Here is a 20,250-nt window from a genome sequence, read left to right on the forward strand (position 1 = left end):
AAGGTCCCCTCCAACTTTGTTACTCTGTATTCTGTCGCAGCCTCCCTCACCTTTTTCTAAAGCAAGCAAAAAAGTTGGATGCTTGGTTTTCAAAACGTCTTTTTTTTTTTTTTTTTGCAAATATAATCCGGATGTTTGTATCAGTTGGCAGCTATTAATCCCAGATTGACAGCACATGAACTAAGAATGTTTATCATTGGTGGTTATACAAGAGGCTGTGTTTAGGCTTTTTATGTTTATGCAATGAAATAACGTTTAATCAGAAAATATCTAATTAGAAGAGCAGAAAAACAACATTATCAAGAACAGTGCCACAGCCTGCAAAACGGCTCCCATTCGCTCAATACATGCTAAATATGGTCACAAACCTTAACAAAGCAGACCAATTTTGGAGGATAATTGTGTTTCGAACAAGTCCTTTTGCTGATTTCGATTCCTTTGCTTTTCACTGTAAGTTTTGAGCTTTGAAACAAAACATACTTTCGATATTTGTATTATTATTTTCCTTGGACATGGACAAGCTCGGTAGATAAAACCTTGCATTTGACCCAATCCTGTAGGTCAGAGGTCTTAAAGCTGCCAACTTTGAAGACCTCTGCTGTAGGTTAAAACCTAGAAGACTAGTGGAATCTAATTCTTCTCTGTTTTGACTACAACACCAAGTTCTACTTTGAGCAAACAGTCATATTGATCTCAGCAGAAGTATCATCTGTTACATTAGGAGCAGGGGTGGGCTTCAAAAATTTTAGCAAGGGGTTCTCTGTCAGTTTGCAGGGGTGGGAGTGGCCATGGTGGGCATGGCTTAGTCGGCCTCCTGCACCACGGCCAGGAGGGGGGCGTCTTTGCCCTCCCCTGGCTCCGGAGGCTTTTCTCAAGCCTCCATGAGGGTGAAAACAGCCTCTGGAGGCCCTCTGGAGGCCAGAAACAGGCCCATTTTTTGCCCTCCCCAAGCCAGGAGTGGGATTTGGGGGTTCTCCGAACTGCACAGAATCTTAGCTAGAGGTTCTCCCGAACCCCTGCGAACTCCCAGCAGCCCACCCCTGATTAGGAGGACCATTACGTGGCAAAAAAATCCCCACCGCCATCTAATGGTGGTGCAGCAGTTGCTTTTCAGCCAAAGCTGAAAGTTACATCCTTCGTTGCTAACTTATGCTCCCACCTTTAGAGGTCCTTATCCAAGCATGAGGCAGAAGCCCAGGATGCTACGGAGGCTGTCCCTGATCCACCCTCCATAAGGAGCAGCCGAGTCTGCCCCAGAGCAGGAAAGTATCTAGAGGTCTGAAGAATGTGGCCAGTTAAGGATCTGCAGCTGGGAAATGCAGGAACGCTCGGTTGTCTATGGAGATTCTCAACTATCCAGATCACGTTTATCGGGACAGAGTGTCCGGTTGTAAGAAGACTCCCTTGACATCATGGTCTACTCCCGAAGTTCCGTGTATTTGGCCTGCCTTAATGAGCAACTTCTGATGCTGGGATGAAGCTTTTGTAGGCCAAGGATGAAAGCCTTCGCTCAATTACAGCCTTGGGATGGAACCGTATTGGGGTCAGGCAGGGTATTCTGATCTAGGTCATGTGCCAAGCTCCTGATTATGGATGGTTTTGTAATCCTCTCTTGTTAAAGGTTTTCTTGCTCAAGGTTCGAGCCCTCTTGCTTCATTTCAGCCCAGTCTTGTGGCTGATCTTTGGATAATCTCCAGATTGCCTCCTTGCCTCATCCGTGGCAGGAGGTTACTTCCTTGACCTCTGCATTTTCTCTTCTGTAAACTAGGATAATTGTGAGTAATAGCCATTCATTCCAGCTCTCTCGCTTTCTGTTCTTTAATTGGTTTCCAGGATGTAAAAGGTTCTAATTCTCAAGAGTCTTTCCAGGTCAGGGGTTGGGTTTACCAGTTTGAGAATTGATGGTATTTGGTGATAGGGGTTACTGAGATGGAGCCTGTTTTTTCAAAACCAGGGGTGAAATCCAGCAGGTTCTGACAGGTTCTGGAGAACTGGTAGCAGAAATTTTGAGCAGTTAGGAGAACCGGTAGTGGAAATTTTGAGCAGTTTGGAGAACCGGTAGCGGAAATTTTGAGCAGTTTGGAGAACTGATAGTGGAAATTTTGAGCAGTTTGGAGAACCGGTAGCGGAAATTTTGAGCAGTTCGGAGAACCGGCAGCGGAAATTTTGAGCAGTTTGAAGAACTGGTAGTGGAAATTTTGAGCAGTTCAGAGAACTGGTAGAGGAAATTTTGAGCAGTTAGGAGAACCGGTAGCTGGTATTTGCCGGTTCTCCAAATTACTCAAAATTTCTGCTACCAGTTCTCCAGAACCTGTCAGAACCTGCTGAATTTCACCCCTGGAGTGGGCTGTAAAACACTGTGAAGCGGTATATAAGTGCTATTACCATTGTTGCTACCTACTGTTTTTTGTTTAGGGACAATATTGGGTAGGTTGACAGACGCATTCAGTGAAATGCAGGCAGTGTTGATGTTAGCATTTCAGTTTGAAATGCTGTAATGCAACCCTGCACTAGCCCAAATTTGGTAAGAAGAGAATTTCACACCTCTTTCTGCAGCATACTTAAAGCTTCGTATTTATTTCGATTACATTTAAAATAACAATCAAGTAAGTACGTTGCTAAAAGAGGTGTGAAATTCTCTCCTTCCCCAACTCTGGGTGCTCATTTTACCCACCTCAGAAGGATGGACGGCTGAGTCAAACTAATACTTTTCTGGTCAACTGGAAGGTTGAAATCTACAAGAGGCTATCAACCCTACAACCTGCTCCAGCTACATTCTTCTCTCCCTTCCATCTTCCACCCACCCAAGGGCCATTCATTCCCCCAATGGGAAGAATCCAAAACATGACTAGATTTGCTGTTAAATATTTACTGCCTTTTTATTTACCATTTGTTTGCATTGCATTTCGGAAGAACCCTTGAAAGGATACAAATAATTATTATAACCGTCTTATTTTAAGCGGCCCTTTGAGTCAGACCCCACAACACACTCTCAAAATTTCCATCGGTCTACTTCAAAGATAAACTCCCCAGCTACTAACTGTGGAAACAATTCGTAGTTTCGAGAATTTCTTTTTAAAAAATTACCGTATTTTTCGGAGTTTAAGATGCACTTTTTCCTCCCCTAAAAGAGGCTGAAAATTTGGGTACGTCTTATATTCTGAATGTAGCTTTTTCGAAGCTTTTTTTCAGCCCTAATGAGGCGCTAGCGAGTGAAACTATCTTCCGCGCTTCACCTGCTTTTCTCATTGCTTCTCTCTCTGAAGATCAGCTGTGCTTTAGAAGCTGTTTTTTTATCCCCAACGCTCAAAACCAGTGAACTAATGTGCTGAAGCTGACCAGACTAAGGATGAGCCAGATGAATACCTGGTAGGCAGAATTTCCCACCCACCCCTATTTTCCTCCTCAAAAACTAAGGTACGTCTTATACTCCAAAAAATACGGTATGTCAATTCACCAGCTTCAATTTTAACAGTCCGTTGCAGAGCCTGGTCCTCCTTCCCACCTTACCTTTGAAAGGGTCTTGCCATTGGCCATGAGAGTCACGAGTCCCGCACAGCAGACCAAAGCGCTGGAGCTGGATAAACCGGAACTTGGAGGAATTGTGCCTTCCACCAGGCAGTTAATTCCGCTCGGGTTCCTCAGACTGAAGTGATCCTGAAAATACAAGATAAATTGATTTCTCTGTTTCAAAAGAACTAAAACCGCTGTCTTCTTCGTGGGACGACGAAAGCTGGTTTTCATACAAGACGTCCTCGGCTTACCACAGTTTACTTAGTGACCATTTCAACAGCATTGGAACAAAGTGGCTTATGACCGTTTGTCACACTTACTACCGCATCCCTGTGATCAAAATTCGCACGCTCGGCAACTGACTCATATTTATGACGGTCGCCATGTCTCCAGGTCATGTGATTCCCTTTCGCGACCTTCTGACAAACAACATCAACTGTTGACGGATGCCCTAATTAATTCATGAGCCTCGAGCCAGGTTTCAAAAGAAATCCAGTTATTTATTAAGAGCAACATGTCGGCACTTATCCAAGTGGAGTCAGTTCTGCCCTACGTAATTTACGGCCCACTATGACCATGTTTCCCCCCTCCCCCTGGGTATGTCATAAATCACATTCTCCAACGGAGCACTTTCCCGGGCTGTAGAAAACACTCCTCTCCTGCTGGCTAGGGTAACCTGTGATTCAATCTGGAGAAAGGTATGCGTGGAATGTGCTCCCGCCTCCTGCTTATGGCAACTTGAAAGCAGGCCTGGAATGCTTTATGAGTTGACATCAACGGAGAAGGCAGATTCACTTAGCAACTGTGTAACTAAACAACTGCTGTGATTCACTTAACAACTGTGGCCAGAAAGGTTGTAAAATGAGGCAAAACTCACTTAATAACTGTGTTGCTCACCAAGGGAAATTTTGAGCTCAGTTATGGTCATAAGTCGAGGATTTCCTGTATGTGTATGTACCGTATATAAGCACATACAGACACATAATTTTCATGGCTTCCTGGGCAGCACATACATAGCAGTCTGGACCTATTTTCAGAGAACTAGGCAGGCCCAGAATATAATTGAGTTAGATTCCTTAAAACAAACAAGTGTTACATCATTAGGTAATTTGTACGGCTGAAATCTGTTTTCCAGTTTCCTGAAAAATGTATTCCTCACAAATGATATTTTTACTGCCTCATTCTCAGGATGCTTTCAAATTCTTTTGGACGACGTTCCTAAGCTCACTTTAAAGTTGCAAGGTAATTAATATATTTCGTCCCACAGCTCTACTTTGCCGCCTCCTGGGCTTCACCACATTTCTTGAAAAAGGTTTAATGAATTATTCTCCTTGGCCTTTAATTGCTGAGAAGGAAGCCAGCTCTAATCTAAACCCTGGAGAAGTAAGACTTCTACAATAAAAGATATACCTTGTGCAATGAATTAGAATGAAGAAGCCCGTTTCATACATACTTTCCCCCCCCCCAACTTCTTAATCTGGTTTTCAGATGATCAAGCAGAATGCATGTAAAACGCACGGGTGTGAATGTCTTTCATCACCAAGCAAACTTTGCATAAATTTATTCTCCATTTCCAAATGCAGTTTTGGCCATACAATGGTGCAAAAAAGTAGGAAGGATGAGTTCAATCTGATTATTTCTCCAACCGTATTCATTTCTGAATACATCAAGTGGTCTTAGGAGTGCTTTGTTCTGCTGGTTATGGATTTATTTTTATCAAAGAAGAAGTAGAAATGGATAGATGCTGTGAATTCACTAACCGTTCCATAGGCTATTAGAAAAAAACAGAAAAACTGAGCTATTGGCCAAGTTAAACTCAGCAGCCAATTTAACAGAGATTAGATATCTGCTCTTCAAATGTCCAAATTATTTTAGTGGCCATCCAGAAGACAGTAATTGCTGTCCATGTATTAGAAATGACCTTTTGTGTCTGTTTTAATTTGGCCAGGAAGCGTGATGGCCATTGCTCTCCTCCTTACTATTTTGCTCTTATCAACTGCGTCATTCCATAAAACAATTTCTTTCCTATTTTTGGCTACATTATTTTTTTCTCCCTTTGAGCTGAAAGCAAGCTTGGAAGATAAAAAAAACCACTTACATTCCTGACCTCAAATGTTTGGAAGCCATAACCGCTTGCTCTGCAAGGGAATTGATGTGTATTTCTGATTCCTAAGAAAAGTATATCGGATCTTTATTTTTAGTACCATTGCAGATGGAATGGAACCAATGAAAGCTGTTTTGGGCCTGGATGTGGATTTTATTTTAGAAGAAATTTCAAGATTTTCTCATGCGATTTCCTGAAAATCGCATGCAACTTGCATGGTGTTCTTTCCCGTTTTTCCATTAATCTAGCTGATTTTTGTTCCCAATGTGACTCAAGTCATTTAAATACGAGATGTCAAATTAAGCAGAAAAATGTGTTACGCTCAGCATCCAAAGAAATGCAGCATGAAACCTGCAGCTGAGGCTCATGGCTGGATGCCTTGACACAATCATCAGGGTCCATATAATTCCTGAAAATAGCTTTTGGAGAACATTGTAATTGTGTGGTGCTTTCTGGGGGCTGAACCGCAGATCTAAACCTAGAGAGGATAATTAATACTACAATTAGAAAACAGATATAGTTCTTGGCATGCATTTTTATAACAAAAGACCAAGATAAACCACTGAGCTGAACTTGATTGCAAATTACAGGATAATTGCAATAGCACTTAAGACTTATATACCGCTTTACAGCCCTCTCTAAGCAGTTTACAGAGTCAGCATATTCTCCCCAACAATGTGGGTCCTCATTTTACCCACCTCAGAAGGATGGAAGGCTGAGTCAACCTTGAGCCAGTCAGGATCGAACCCCTGACTGTGGGCAGAGTTAGCCTGCAATACTGGATTCTCACACTGCACCATGAGAAAGGAGAATGAGAAAGGGAATAAGATAGGAAGGGAGGGAGGGAGGGAGGGAGGAAGGAGGGAGAGGGAGGGAGGAAGGAAGGAAGGAATAGCAATAGCACTTAGACTTATATACCACTTTACAGTGCTTTACAGCCCTCTCTAAGCAGTTTACAGAGTCAGCATATTCTCCCCAACAATGTGGGTCCTCATTTTACCCATCTCAGAAGGATGGAAGGCTGAGTCAACCTTGAGCCTGGTAAGATTCAAACTGCCAAATTGCAGGCAGTCAGCAGAAGTAGCCTGCAGTACTGCACTCTAACCACCACAGCTCATGTAATATAAGCAAAAATCGTATCTATTTTATTTGTATTAATTGTCCATAACCGTCGTACCCCATTTTGCTTTTTATATGATCTTGTCCTTGATGAACTAAACAAGAGACATGCAACTTAAGACCTTCCTTTTTATGCTTAATTTAAAAAAAAAAACCTGCTCAGCTGCTTTGGGTCATACTCAGTGGTAGGATTCTATCAGTTCGGACCGGTTCTAGCGAACTGGTAGCTACGACGATCAGCTGTGAGCGAACTGGTTCACCCCAGACAATCAGATGGGCCCACCCGGCCGCCTGTACTATTTTCCTACCTGTATCTCCTCAGCTGATTCATGCGGCAGAGCCGATAGCCACATGAATCAGCTGTGTTACTCCTACGAAGAAGCCCGGAAGTGAACATTTGTTCAAACTGTGTGCACACGCGATCACCGAACCAGTTATGAAACCAGGAGGATCCCACCACTGGTCATAGTGACTAGAAGAGCAATATCCTCATTCATATCTCTTTTTCTGTTTGATGGCTTACTATTTGGAGGATGTCTTTGGGTCGTTGTGAGCTGCATTTGCTCAGAGTATGAGAGAAGGCTAAGTGGTTTGTGAAATTTTGTTGAGGTTTGGAGGGCTTTCTTAAGTTTTAGAAAACATGTTACAGGTTTATATTTGTTTCCAGGTGGAAACAAGGCAGAAAAGCCATGGTGGTAACATACAGCAAATTCCCGTAGAGGAAGCTTCCAAGATGGATCCGGTTGGATCTCAAGCTGTCCTCCTCTGCTTTAAGTTATACCTGAGGACAGTCAATCATTTTTCTGTTAGGCAGAAGGTTTTAAAGAAGCCTTCCCTGACTTGGCATCCTCTAGATCAGGGGGGGTCAAACTCAATTTCATTGAGGGCCACAACAGGGTTATGTTTGATCTCGGAGGGCCGGGGTTAAAGTTGCTCAGATCGGGAACCCCTGATCTACATTCATCTAAAGTACCTTGCTACAAAGTAATTGAGGGACGTGGTGGCTCAGTGGCTAAGATACTGAGCTTGTCGATCGAAAGGTCAGCAGTTCAGAAGTTCGAATCCCTAGCGCCACGTAACGGGGTGAGCTCCCGTTCCTTGTCCCAGCTTCTGCTAACCTAGCAGTTCAAAAGCATGTAAAAAAATGCAAGTAGAAAAATAGGGACCACCTTTGATGGGAAGGTAACAGCGTTCCGTGTGCCTTTGGCATTGAGTCATGCGGGCCACATGACCACGGAGACATCTTCGGACAGCGCTGGCTCTTCGGGTTTGAAACAGAGATGAGCACCGCCCCCTAGAGTCGGGAATGACTAGCACATTTGTGCGAGGGGAACCTTTACCTATACAAAGTAGAGAGCTTTCTGCTTCAAGTTTTATATATCTGGGGAAAATTGAAATTCCAGAATTCTCAGCAATGATTAGACAAGCTAAGAATTCTGGGAGTTCAAGCCTATTTCTCTGGAGGGCATAGAGTGTCCTCCGTGTCAGCTGGTTGGGGGGGATTTGGGGAGCTGAAATCCACACATCTTAAAAGTTATTGAGGTTTCAAACACTGTGGGAAAACCTTGGAGGCCCAATCTGTTAATTGTCTTTTAACTCTGCTAAACTGAACCTCTGAATTCCAAAGCTTTATGTTACCGTATTTTTCGGAGCATAAGACACACTGGACTATAAGACGCACCTACCTTTTTTGGTAAGGAAAACAAAAAGAAATCTGCCTCTGCATCCCAGCAATTTTGCCTCATTGCAGCAAACAGCCTGCTTTACTTTCATTTTCGTTTTCAGCATAGCTTGATTAGCACAAGGGAAAAAAAATCTGCTCCAGCAATTTACCTCCTTGCAGCAAGCAGCAGAGGCACCCACAAAACAGCTGAGAGCAAAACAGCTGAGAGTCGGGAGGCCGAACCAATCAACTTGTGCTAATTAGGCTGTGCTGAAGCTGAAATGGGCTGTTTCTTCTTGGTGCTTGCTGCAAGGAGGTAAATTACTGTGAGGCAGAGGCCAAAGGGTGGGGGCCAGTGAGTAGGCGGGACTACATTTGGTGTATAATTTTCACCCCCTTTTAAGGGGGAAAAAGATGTGTCATATACTCCAAAAAATACGGTATGTGCTGACAAAGCTGCTTGTTTCTGGATCCATTTGGGCAATCCTGATCGAATCCAGTACCACAAATTCTTATGTTTGCAACATGCTTATATTACTAAGAAAAATTGGCAATCTGCAGAAGGCCTGAACTGTTTTAGAAAGGCCGAGTCCCCTTCAACCCTCTTGACATACTTCCAGCATTAGACAGCAACAGCAGGATTCCTGCAACACCCACAGAAGACAGTTCAAGTTAAACACGTTCTTGCGCACTAAATTGCCCACAATTTAAAAAAAAAAAAAAAAATCTCCTTTTAGGCACACAAAACTACTTGCTGTGAGGCCTCCTCTCTGACAATTTCCCAACAAGGAGAAATCCATCAGATTGTTAACCAGAAATGGATTAGCAGGCATTCCTTTGAAGATGGATCAAACTTTCACATTTATTATGGAATATGTATATGGAGGGAGAACAAAGTCTCTGACTCAAACCTTTTTTTTGTTTTGTTTTGTTTTTCGTTTTATTTATGGAGCTGGGCAGGATGTTTCTTTCCAGTGGATAATGGGCTCAGTTTAATATAAACAGATTGTGCCACGGGATGCGGTCTTCGGTTTTAAAAATAATTTCATACAGAGGAATTGTGAAAAGTAACACTGAAATTTCCAAGGGGTGACTTGGCAGCATTTAGAAGTCTAGATTGCAAAAAAGAAAAGAGCTACGATTTATAATACTAAACATTACACGTGATCTATTAGATAGTTCCTATCAATAAACACACAGTTAATATAAAAACTTGGTACACGTAGTATGTGCTCTCTGCATGCTTTTTTTTAAAAAACAACATGCATTTAACTTTCTAACGTATTGTGTATATTAGAACATTTGTGTTCTGCTTTTCATTTTGCTGAAAATTCCAAAGGAAGAGGATGTAAATTGACGTTACTTCACCTGTACTCCTTTGAACCCACAGAGAAAATAGTTGTGCCATAAAGGTTTTGTTTGCTTTATTTGGATGTCGTTGGCATCTGTATTGAAATCCCTGGGAAATAAACAGAGAAAAGCGAAATTGTTTCAGAATAGGTTTACTATATTTTCGGCTACGCATAAGCCACTCATACATATCTACTGCCACCTGCCGGTAAAGAAACCAGTCTCTTTTTCTCTCTCTGCCAATTAGAGGCAGGCCTCGACTGAATAGAATAGAATAGAATAGAATAGAATAGAATAGAATAGAATAGAATAGAATAGAATAGAATAGAATAGAATAGAATAGAATAGAATAGAATAGAATAGAATAGAATAGAGTTAAATGATGGATAGGATAGGATAGGATAGGATAGGATAGGATAGGATAGGATAGGATAGGATAGGATAGGATAGGATAGGATAGGATAGGAGGGAAGAGAAGAGGAGAGGAGAAGAGAAGAGAAGAGAAGAGAAGAGAAGAGAAGAGAAGAGAAGAGAAGAGAAGAGAAGAGAAGAGAAGAGAAGAGAAGAGAAGAGGAATTTTTTATTGGCCAAGTGTGATTGGACACACAAGGAATTTGTCTTTGGTGCATATGCTCTCAGTGTACATAAAAAAAAATACATTCATCAAGAATCGTAAGGTGCAACACTTAATGTTGTACACTTAATGATAAGGGTACAAATAAGCAATCAAATCATATTAGAAAACAGTCAATATAAATCAAGCAACAAGGTTTACAGTCATGCAGTCATAAGTGGGAGGAGATGGGTGATAGGAACGATGAGAAGATTAATAGTAATGGTAATGCATACTTAGTGAATATTTTGACAGTGTTGAGGGAATTATTTGTTTAGCAGAGTGATGGCATTTGGGGGAAAAAACTGTCCTTGTGTCTAGTTGTTCTGGTCTGCAGTGCTCTATGGCGTTGTTTTAAGGGTAGGAGTTGAAACAGTTTATGTCCAGGATGTGAGGGGTCTGTAGATATTTTCACAGCCCTCTTTTTGACTCGTGCAGTATACAAGTCCTCAATGGAAGGCAGGTTGGTAGCCATTGTTTTTTCTGCAGTTCTAATTATCCTCTGAAGTCTGTGTCTGTCTTGTTGGGTTGCAGAACCAAACCAGACAGTTATGAAGGTGCAGATGACAGACTCAATAATTCCGCTGTAGAACCATGACCACAGTTGAGCCCCAGATTTCTGTTGCTCAGTGGGACACTTCCTAAGTGAGCTTTGCTCCAATTTACGACCTTTCCTGCCACAGTTGTTAAGTGAGTTTGTTGCTCAGTTGCTCAGTTAGTAACGGTTGTTAAGTGAATCTGGCTTCCCCATGGGCTTTGTTTGTCAGAAGGTCGCAAAAGGAGATTACGTGACGATGGGTTGCTGCAGTCGGCATAAACATGAATCAGTTGTCAAGCATCTAATTTTGATCATGTGATCAGCGGTTGTGGAAAAAAAAGGCCATAAGTCATTTTTTTTTAGTGCTGTTATAACTTCCAATAGTCACTAAATGAACTGTTGTAAGTGGAGGACTACCTGTACAGTATATTCCTAACTAAACATTGAGAAATTTCCTGATAGAAATTTAAATGCAGACAGACTGGCGTATCTTCTTGATGGTTCCCAGTATCCTCCTAGAACAGGAAATCCAAAAATGTTGGTCCTTTTTGTTTTTCTTTAAGGCATTTAAGGATTTAATTAAGGATTTAATTAATTAACTCCTTAATTAAATTAAGGATTTAAGGCTTAAATTAGGTGCCTTATGCTTTGCACTGGCACCAGAAGTCTATTTTTACCCTGTAAGACTCCTGAAACGGATTCCACTGTTCAATTTTGAAAACAGCATAGTAGGTAAAATCAGTGCAGCTAATGGCAAATAGATGGGGAAGAAGTGGAGGTAGGGACAGATTTTATTTTCCTGAGCTCCAAGATCACCGCAGATGGGGACTGCAGCCAAGAAATTAAAAGACACTGGCTCCTGGGGAGGAAAGCTTTGGCACGTCTAGACAGCATACTAAAAAGCAGAGACATCACCCTGCCAACAAGAATGCATATAGTCAAGGCTATGGTTTTCCCAGTTGTAATGTATGGCTGTGAAAGTTGGACCATAAGGAAGGCTGAGCGCCAAAGAATTGAGGCCTTTGAACAAGGTGCTAGAGAAGACTCCTGCGAGTCCCTTGGACTGCAAGGCGATCCAACCGGTCAGTCCCAAAGGAGATCAACCCTGACTGCTCTTTCAAAGTCCAGATCTTGAAGAGGAAACTCAAATACTTTGGCCACCTAATGAGAAGGAAGGACTCCCTGGAGAAGAGCTTAATGCTGGGAACGATTGAGGGCAAAAGAAGAAGTGGACAGCAGAGGACGAGGTGGCTGGATGGAGTCACTGAAACAGTTGGCGTGAGCTTAAAATGGACTCCGGGGGATGGTAGAGGACAGGAGGCCCTGGAGGAACGTTGTCCATGGGGTCGCGATGGGTTGGACACGGCTTCGCAACTAACAACAACAATGGTGCCCTAAAATCTAGTTTAAAAAATAATTGAACTCCCAGAATGTTTATTATCTCTCTTGTTGTAGAACTTGTAAAGGACAATCTTCCAAGATCAGTAAGTTAAAAATTGTAAAAACTGTATAAAAATTTATAAACTGACTTCATATTTAAGACAGGTTTTGGCTAATAGATGGCTGTGGAGTTCTTTTTCATTGGTTTGGCTTTCTAATTTGATGTCCTCTGAGTCTGTGGGCCCTCACAATCATCTGGGCTAACTGGTTCCTTTAGTTGATTTCTCCAGTGCTTCCCAGGCCAATGAAGCTCTCAAAGAGGATGACAAGCTATGGCTCAAGGAAGGATGCATTTTCATCTAGGGTTCAACTCAGTTAATATGAATTAACTATTGCAACATGAGTGTAAAAGGGATGAACATCCCAATTGAATACTCCCATCTAAATGCTTGAATTTTAATTTGGAACAAACATTGGGTAATCCCTTTTGTCCCCATATAAGACATTAACCAGGAAAGTTTGGAAACCAATGTCAGATCTACCAACCCATGTTGTCCATTCCGGTTCTTCCCCCTCTTCCTATTACCAGAGGAAAAGCCAAAACAGCGGGTTTTCATTTTAATAGACCCGAGATGCTTTTCTGCTATAAGATTAGGATGATGAGATTTGAAGATACCACACCAGACAACTGCTAGAAGACCCACAGGCAGAGGTGGGTCGCAGCAGGTTCTGACCAGTTCTGAAGAACCGGTAGCGGAAATTTTGAGTAGTTCAGAGAACTGGTAGTAAAAATTCTGCCTGGCCCCGCCCCCATCTATTCTCTGCCTCCCGAGTCCCAGCTGATCGGGAAGAAATGGGGATTATGCGGTATCCTTCCCCTGGAGTGGGGTGGAAGTGGAGATTTTACAGTATCCTTCCCCTGCCACGCCCACCAAGCCACGCCCACCAAGCCATGTCATGCCCACCCAGCCACACCCACAGAGCTGGTAGGTGGGTGTTGATAACCTTCCTCTGAAAGACTGTTTGTCAAGCCTTGCGGACTGTAAATGAAAGTAATTTACAGCCGTATGAATAAAAGAGGTTTTGTGGGGCTAAGACTTTGCTTCATGCTAGCTGACCATTACACCATCTGAAGAAATAATAATTAACAAAATACTTGAATGCGCCGAAATGGACAAATTAACAATGGAGATCAAAGAAAGAGATGACTAGGACTATTACAAAATGTGGAATAGGTTTTATATCTGGCTAGAAAATAGAAATCAAATTAAAAAATATGAATATAAACTGAAATTCGGTATTAATACACTGGATATTTATTTATTTGTTTGTTTGTTCAATTTGTATGCTGCCTTTCTCCGAAGACTCAAGGCGGCCTATAAATATATGTAACAATCCTGTTTACAAAAATGTTAATTATGGGCATACAAAAATAAGAGAAGGATTAGGAAGATGGAATTTAAAGGTAAAGACAAAGGTCGATGCAGAAAGTTGTAAAATTGTATATAAATGTTGTTAATTTTGTATTTTAGCGTTTGATGTACCCGTGTTTCCCCGAAAATAAGACCCTGTCTTATATTTTTTTTTTGAACCCCGAAATAAGCATTTGGCCTTATTTTTGGAGAGGTCTTATTATTTTGGAGCATATGGAGCAAGATGGGGCTCCTCTTGCTGTCTTACCAGATTTCCAGCTCTGCATTTAAATACTTTTGGGGAGGGCTTATTTTGGGGGGGGAGGCTTATTTTAGCGCATGCACTCAAAAGCCCGATTGGGCTTATTATCAGGAGGGGATGTCTTATTTTCAGGGAAATGTTCTTTTTTTTCCTTTTTGTAAAATACCTAATAAAAACTATTACAAAAAAAGAAGACTTTGCTTCATGCTTTCTAAGGAAGTCTAGGTCAGAACAAAGGCAAGGGGAAGCCGAGAGATAATTGTTTGCAAGGAAAACGTAAGTGTTTCAATCTTTTTATTTTTGTCCCTCAATGTTTTGTGTGCCTTCAAAACATTGTTGACTCTTGATGAGTCTGCCTAGACCAGTCCGTGCAATTTTCCCAGCAAGGTTTTTAGAAGTGGGTTTTATTGCTTTCGTCATAAAGGTGAGCTATAGAGACTTGTCCAAGATCCGGCATCAGGTTTGGGGCATCAAGTGGAACCGTAACTCACATCTTCCCATTTTTGGTCTGGTGCCTTAACCACTGCACCAAACTGCCTCTCACAAATCTGATATAAATGACCTATGCTATATTGTTATTAGGTTTTTATCTGAAGCAAATGGACCCCTCTTGGATTATGCTGAATAACTTGTGTTCTAGATTCTTAAGCAGTTTGGGGGAATCAGAAAGTAATTTTAATACTTTTAAAATAGTTCCAGCTTATGTAGATAACTAAACTCATTCTACCCCAGCAGGGATTTCTATGGTCTAGTGCTCAGATATACATACAGTCCTTGACGTACGACCACAATGGAGCCCAAAATGTCCCTCGTTAAGTGAGACGTTTCTTAAGTGAGTTTTGCCTCATTTTACAACCTTTCTTGCCACAGTTGTTAAGTGAATGATTCCAGTTGTTAAGTTAGTAATAAGGTTGTTAAGTGAGTCTGGCTTCCCCGCTGACTTGGCTTGTCAGAAGGTCACAAAAGGGGATCACATGACCTCTGGACACTGCAACCGTCATAAATATGAATCAGTGGCCAAGTGTCTGAATTTTGATCCTGTGTCCATGGGGATATGTTGCAATGGTTGTGTGAAAAAATGTCATTTTTTTTCCAGTACTATTTTAACTTTGAACAATCACCAAATGAATTTTTCTAAGTCAAGGACTACCTGTATTAAACTACAGCTGCCATTAGCCATGTTGGCTGAAGAGTTTTGAGAGCTGGAGCATAACACGTATACATATTTCCAGGCACAAGATGTTTGTTGATAGTTCAAATATTGATTGGCTTAATTCTGAGTAACGCATAATGGATTCTGCTATGAATTTTGCTCCGTTTTCACTCATTTCCCTTTTGTGATGTGCTTTTTAAATTGCATGTCTACAGGTGAAGACTGCGCCATTGTGAAACATCTGTAACAGCAACAATAATCAGTAAACAAAATGGCACTTACGAGTATGAGGAATCTGTATTAGCCAAATGGAGGACTGGGCTGCTTAGAGGTTCAGCTGCTATAAGTATGTCTTGATCTATGGCCATCGGGAGTACAGCATATCCACAGTAATCTATATGTTCACCTATTAAAAAATAAAAACCCAGAAAATTAAATGATCTCACATAGCACCCAAATCAGGGGTGAAAGCCAGCAGGTTCTGACAGGTTCTGGAGAACCGGTAGTGGAAATTTTGAGTAGTTCGGAGAACCGGCAAATACCACCTCTGGCTGGCCCCAGAGTGGGGAGGGAATGGAGATTTTGCAATATCCTTCCCCCAGGAGTGGGGAAGGAATGGGGATTTTGCAGTCTCCTTCGCCTGCCATGCCCACCAAGCCACACCCACCAAGCCACGCCCACAGAGCCAGGAGTAAAAGAAATTTGAATTTCACCACTGACCCAAATACCCTCTTTTTTATTTGACTAAATTCTGCATGGGATGGTTTATTTATGCTGAAGATTCTCGGACATAGAGGTTGCATCTTGGTTTATAGGAATGGCCTTCGCTAGACTGAAGGAACTTGATAGAATGCGCAATAGACAATAGAAAATTAAAAAGAGCACGGCAAAAGCATTGACGGAAAAGTCAAAAATAACCAGAGCAAACCTAATCAATTTGTAATAAAAATGAACATAACACTAATATATCAATAATAATACAAATGACAACAGCGCTCTATTGAAGAGTTCTTGTATTATTTCTGGGATGTTAAGCAATGTAACAAGTCTTAATTCTAAAGGGAAACTGCTCCATAGCATTGGAGCTGTCAGAAAAATTATATTTCTTAGCTTTCTTCCCCTCACTTCATAAAAGTGGGGTACGAGAGTATATCCAAAAACTTCTTCTGGGAAGAATGTACTGAACAGGTTAATTCAAGCAGGAGGTGGCAGTCCTGCATATACCTTATTGTAGTTACTGCCACACCCTACTGACTAACAAACAAATATAGGCTATTTAAAGTGAAAAATTCTGGCTGCCACTTGATTCTACTGCTGAAAGCTTAACAAAATAACGCATTTTTTAAAAATAAAAAAATACTTTACCTATTAAGTTGACTCGGCCTGGTGCTCGAACATAAAATTTTGGTGTTGTTTTAAATTTAGATATGAACATCTTTTTCAGCTTCAGCAATCTGAAAAAGAGCAGCAGTACAAATTTGTCACTGATACAGATGTTAAGGGATACATTTCAAAATCTAAGGACTTCAAACAATTTGACATCAGCAGTTTTGTAGGCTAATGTAGTTTTAATATTCACAGGTCATATTACTGCATTCCACTAATCATGGTTCCGTTATTGAAAGTAATAGTAAATAATTCTTTCCATAGGACACAAAGCTATGAAGAGTTGTATCGTTTTATATTATACGATTCTAGCCTATTGCAATTTATTCAAAAATATCATGGCTTGCTGTTGAGGGAACCACAGCAACTTGGCAGAAGAGAAGTTTTGCATGCAGTTGATTTCAAATCCCACCCCAGCAGATATTCAAGATGATGGGACAAGACTTATAAACTTGTCATCAGGCACACACAAGTCACTATTCAACCATGTTTAATGAAATTTTGTGCCTGACAACGATGACTGAACCAAAGCCAATTCGAACCCCGCACCTTCCGTTCATTAAACCTTATTGGTTAGATGACGTTGAATTATCCAGTTTTATTCCCACAACTACTGTGTAAGATACATTGGACTATCTGGCTCCAAATCACCAAATGAACATCCACGGCTGAGTAGAGTTGAACCAATTGTAGGTCAAAACCTTAACTCAATCTTTCCCAATCTGGCATGCGTGGCCATCCCAGTGGTTTATGAGACTTTATAATCCAACCCATTGGATATCAGGCTGGGCATGGTTTTCCTAACAACCTTGCATTGCTACCTAAGGAGCTTACTCTTACATGGCTGTAAGATCAAATTTGGGGTGGGTGGGCAGAAATACATCAAGAGCCTGGGGTGCTGAATGTGTTAAGGACCCTGTTGCTAGCTGGCTAAGCATCTCAGCTACTAGGTATATTTATTTCGGATGTTCCTATTGCTTTTTTTTTTTTTTTAATTTGATTTATATGCCGCCCTTCTCCGGAGACTCAGGGCGGCTTACAGTGCGTTAAGCAACAGCCTTCATACTTTTGTGTTTTGAAATGCTTTTTAGTATTTTGAGTGTAACTTTTTTATTTTTTTTTGGAATTGTAAACCACCCAGAATCATGGACTGAGATGGGCGGCTATAGCAATTGAATGATTGATTGAATGAACGCCTATTTTCTTCGGTTCCTTGAAACAAGGAATAGGAAGCAAACTGAGCAATGCACTCGGAACTGCCCCTTGTAATCTTCTCTTATGAGATTACAACTCCTCCAATCTCATGCACCTCCACCTGGGAGTAAGTAACCTAGGTAAGTAAGTAACCGGCTACTCTCCCATGCGCAGGACTCGTTGCAAAGCGCTTCAAGGAAGAAGGTCCATGCTCTTAGCCTTCTGCCCTGACCGCTGGAGCTCAGACGCGGAGTGGGGGGCGAGAGTCCGACCACGCACCTCGGTTCTTCCTCCACCAGCTGGAGCGAAAGGATGGGGGGCGCGTCGGCAGCCATCCTGTGCTTCTCACACACCCCCACAACGATTGTCAACGTTGCTGCGGGGTTTTGTGTTCCTTCTGCAACCGGCCAAGCCCTGGGACACGTCTGCTTCCAGCTCTGCTCGCTGCAGCTGTTTCCTCCTCCTCGTATTCCCCGCCCAGAGGCGCCCGTGATGGCAAAAAGGCTGCGGAGCTCCTTGCGAACGACCGTGCCCTACCTCCGCTGCAGATGCGGAACTGGAGAAATCCACAACGAAAGATGCAGGAAGAAGCGAAGGGCCGCGTCTCGCCACCAGGGAGAGTTAATCATCTATTCTCGGGAAGGCTTCTGTCATTTGCAAACGTCCCACTTTCGGAAATAAAAAAAAAATCTCTGCCCCCTTCCCCATCACCGATTGAGAAAGTTGGGAGAGTTTGGGCTTTTGCAGCTTTTTCAATGCACACGTTTTATTAAACGCGTAAATTCCTATTTATTAAACGCGTAAAGTCCTATATTGGAGAAGGGCGGTATAGAAATTTAAACAAACAAATAAATAAATAAATAAATTTAAGGAAAAGTGGAGGATTAGGGCACCTGTTGAAGGCAGGGTGCGTGTAGCTCAAGAAAGGCGATGCTTTTCAATCAAATTAAATGTTCGAAAAAGGGGGTAAGAGTTTCAGATGTATGTAAAAGTTGGAAAGCGCCTTGGAGGTCACCGCTTAGTCGAGTGTTTTGCAAACTTGGCAGAGTGGCTGTGAAATTCTGGGAGTTGGAAGTCCACGCACCTTGAAGTTGGAGGGTTTGAAAAACACCGATCTAAGTTTTCAAAAGGAGTTCGGACAACCACTTGACCAGGATGGTATAATTGAGCAAGGGTTGGAGTAGGAAACCGCTGGGGTCTTTTCCGGATGTGATTTTATGTTCCATCCATGGAGTACAAGGATTCAGTATTGTATTATGTCGTACTATGTACATAGTAGTATGACTATCATTAAGTGTTATACCTTATGTTTCTTGACTTATGTATCTTGTCTTTTTATGTACACTGAGAGCATATGCACCAGGACAAATTCCTTGTGTGTCCAATCACACTTGGCCAATAAAGAATTTTCTCTTCTCTTCTCCTCTCCTCTCCTCTCCTCTCCTCTCTTCTCTTCTCTTCTCTATTCTGTTTATTCTAGTCATATTTATATGACAGGTGTGTACATATGCTAAATTATGGCCTGGCAGTGTATGAAAGACACACAACTGGCTACTTATTTATATATTGTTGCAAGCTCTATACACAGTTTATAACCTCTGGCCAAACTGATGCCAAGCCAGGCAAATTGCAAAACAGGAAAAGTCATCTGTTGGGCTTTTGCTGATCTGCACTGTAGCCATTGAAGCAAAGCGACTTCCATAACTTGGCTGGAGGATTCTGGGAGTGGAAATGCACACATCTTCCGAGCTGTCCAGGTTGAGAAATGCTGATTTAGGGTTACGGTTGTTGCATTTGAGGCGCCCTGCTGTGATGTGGCAGCTCCTGTAAAAAGCTCCTTTCTCCTCTTCTTTTATCAGCTGACGATTTAGTGACAGATGACTTAATGATGTCAGGTGCACTGATGATATTACCTAGTTTGGTCATGAAATGTCTGCAAGAAAACAGCTAAGATCAGAGAGCACCAAGGGCTCCTCATTTCAACCCCGAACTACAAATATTCCTTTCCAAACTTGACTGATTCTGATCTGTCACAGGCTCCCTTTCAGGCTGCTAAAAAGTAGCAGAGCCGAAGGGAGAGCACCATGTTCCTCTCTGCAGCCCTCTTAACAACACCCGGGTACTACACGAGTCAAAAAGAGGGCTGTGAAAATATCTACAGACCCCTCACATCCTAGACATAAATTGTTTCAACGCCTACCCTCAAAACGACGCTATAGAGCACTGCACACAACTAGACACAAGGACAGTTTTTCCCTGAACGCCATCACTCTGCTAAACAAATAATTCCCTCAACATTGTCAAGCTATTCATTAAGTCTGCATTACTATTCTTCTTCTCCTCCTTACTAGTACCTATCTCTTCCCACTTATTACTATAACCATGTGGCTTGTATCTTTCAATTTATGTTGGTTTTGTTTCCTAGTATGATTTGATAGCTTATTAGTAACCTTGACTATCACTAAGTGCTGTATCTCTTTATTCTTGATGAATGTATTTTATTCTCCTTATGTACACTGAGAGCATATGCACCAAAGACAAATTCCTTATGTGTCCAGTCACA

The 20,250-nt window shown here is 41.8% G+C and overlaps 1 protein-coding gene across 2 annotated transcripts in view; it reads right to left on the reverse strand.

Annotated features, from left to right (window-relative positions):
- The window catches only part of GALK2 (galactokinase 2), a 45,597-nt gene extending 25,459 nt beyond the window's left edge, over positions 1–20,138 (reverse strand). The window contains exons 1-5 of one of the 2 annotated variants that reach the window (XM_034434685.3): positions 17,967–20,138; positions 16,473–16,561; positions 15,390–15,513; positions 9,768–9,858; positions 3,511–3,657 (exon numbers count right to left, since the gene is read on the reverse strand). In XM_034434685.3, coding sequence (XP_034290576.2) covers positions 3,511–3,657; positions 9,768–9,858; positions 15,390–15,513; positions 16,473–16,561; positions 17,967–18,022 — 507 coding nt within the window. In that variant the 5' untranslated portion in view covers positions 18,023–20,138. The remainder of the gene's footprint in view (positions 1–3,510; positions 3,658–9,767; positions 9,859–15,389; positions 15,514–16,472; positions 16,562–17,966) is intronic. The other variant, XM_034434688.3, reaches the window with a different exon arrangement.
- Between the last annotated feature and the right edge of the window lie 112 nt (positions 20,139–20,250).

Source organism: Pantherophis guttatus, chromosome 13 (genome assembly GCF_059756535.1).
Source record: "Pantherophis guttatus breed Tessera chromosome 13, ASM5975653v1, whole genome shotgun sequence".
In the NCBI taxonomy this organism is placed as follows: Eukaryota; Metazoa; Chordata; class Lepidosauria; order Squamata; family Colubridae; genus Pantherophis; species Pantherophis guttatus.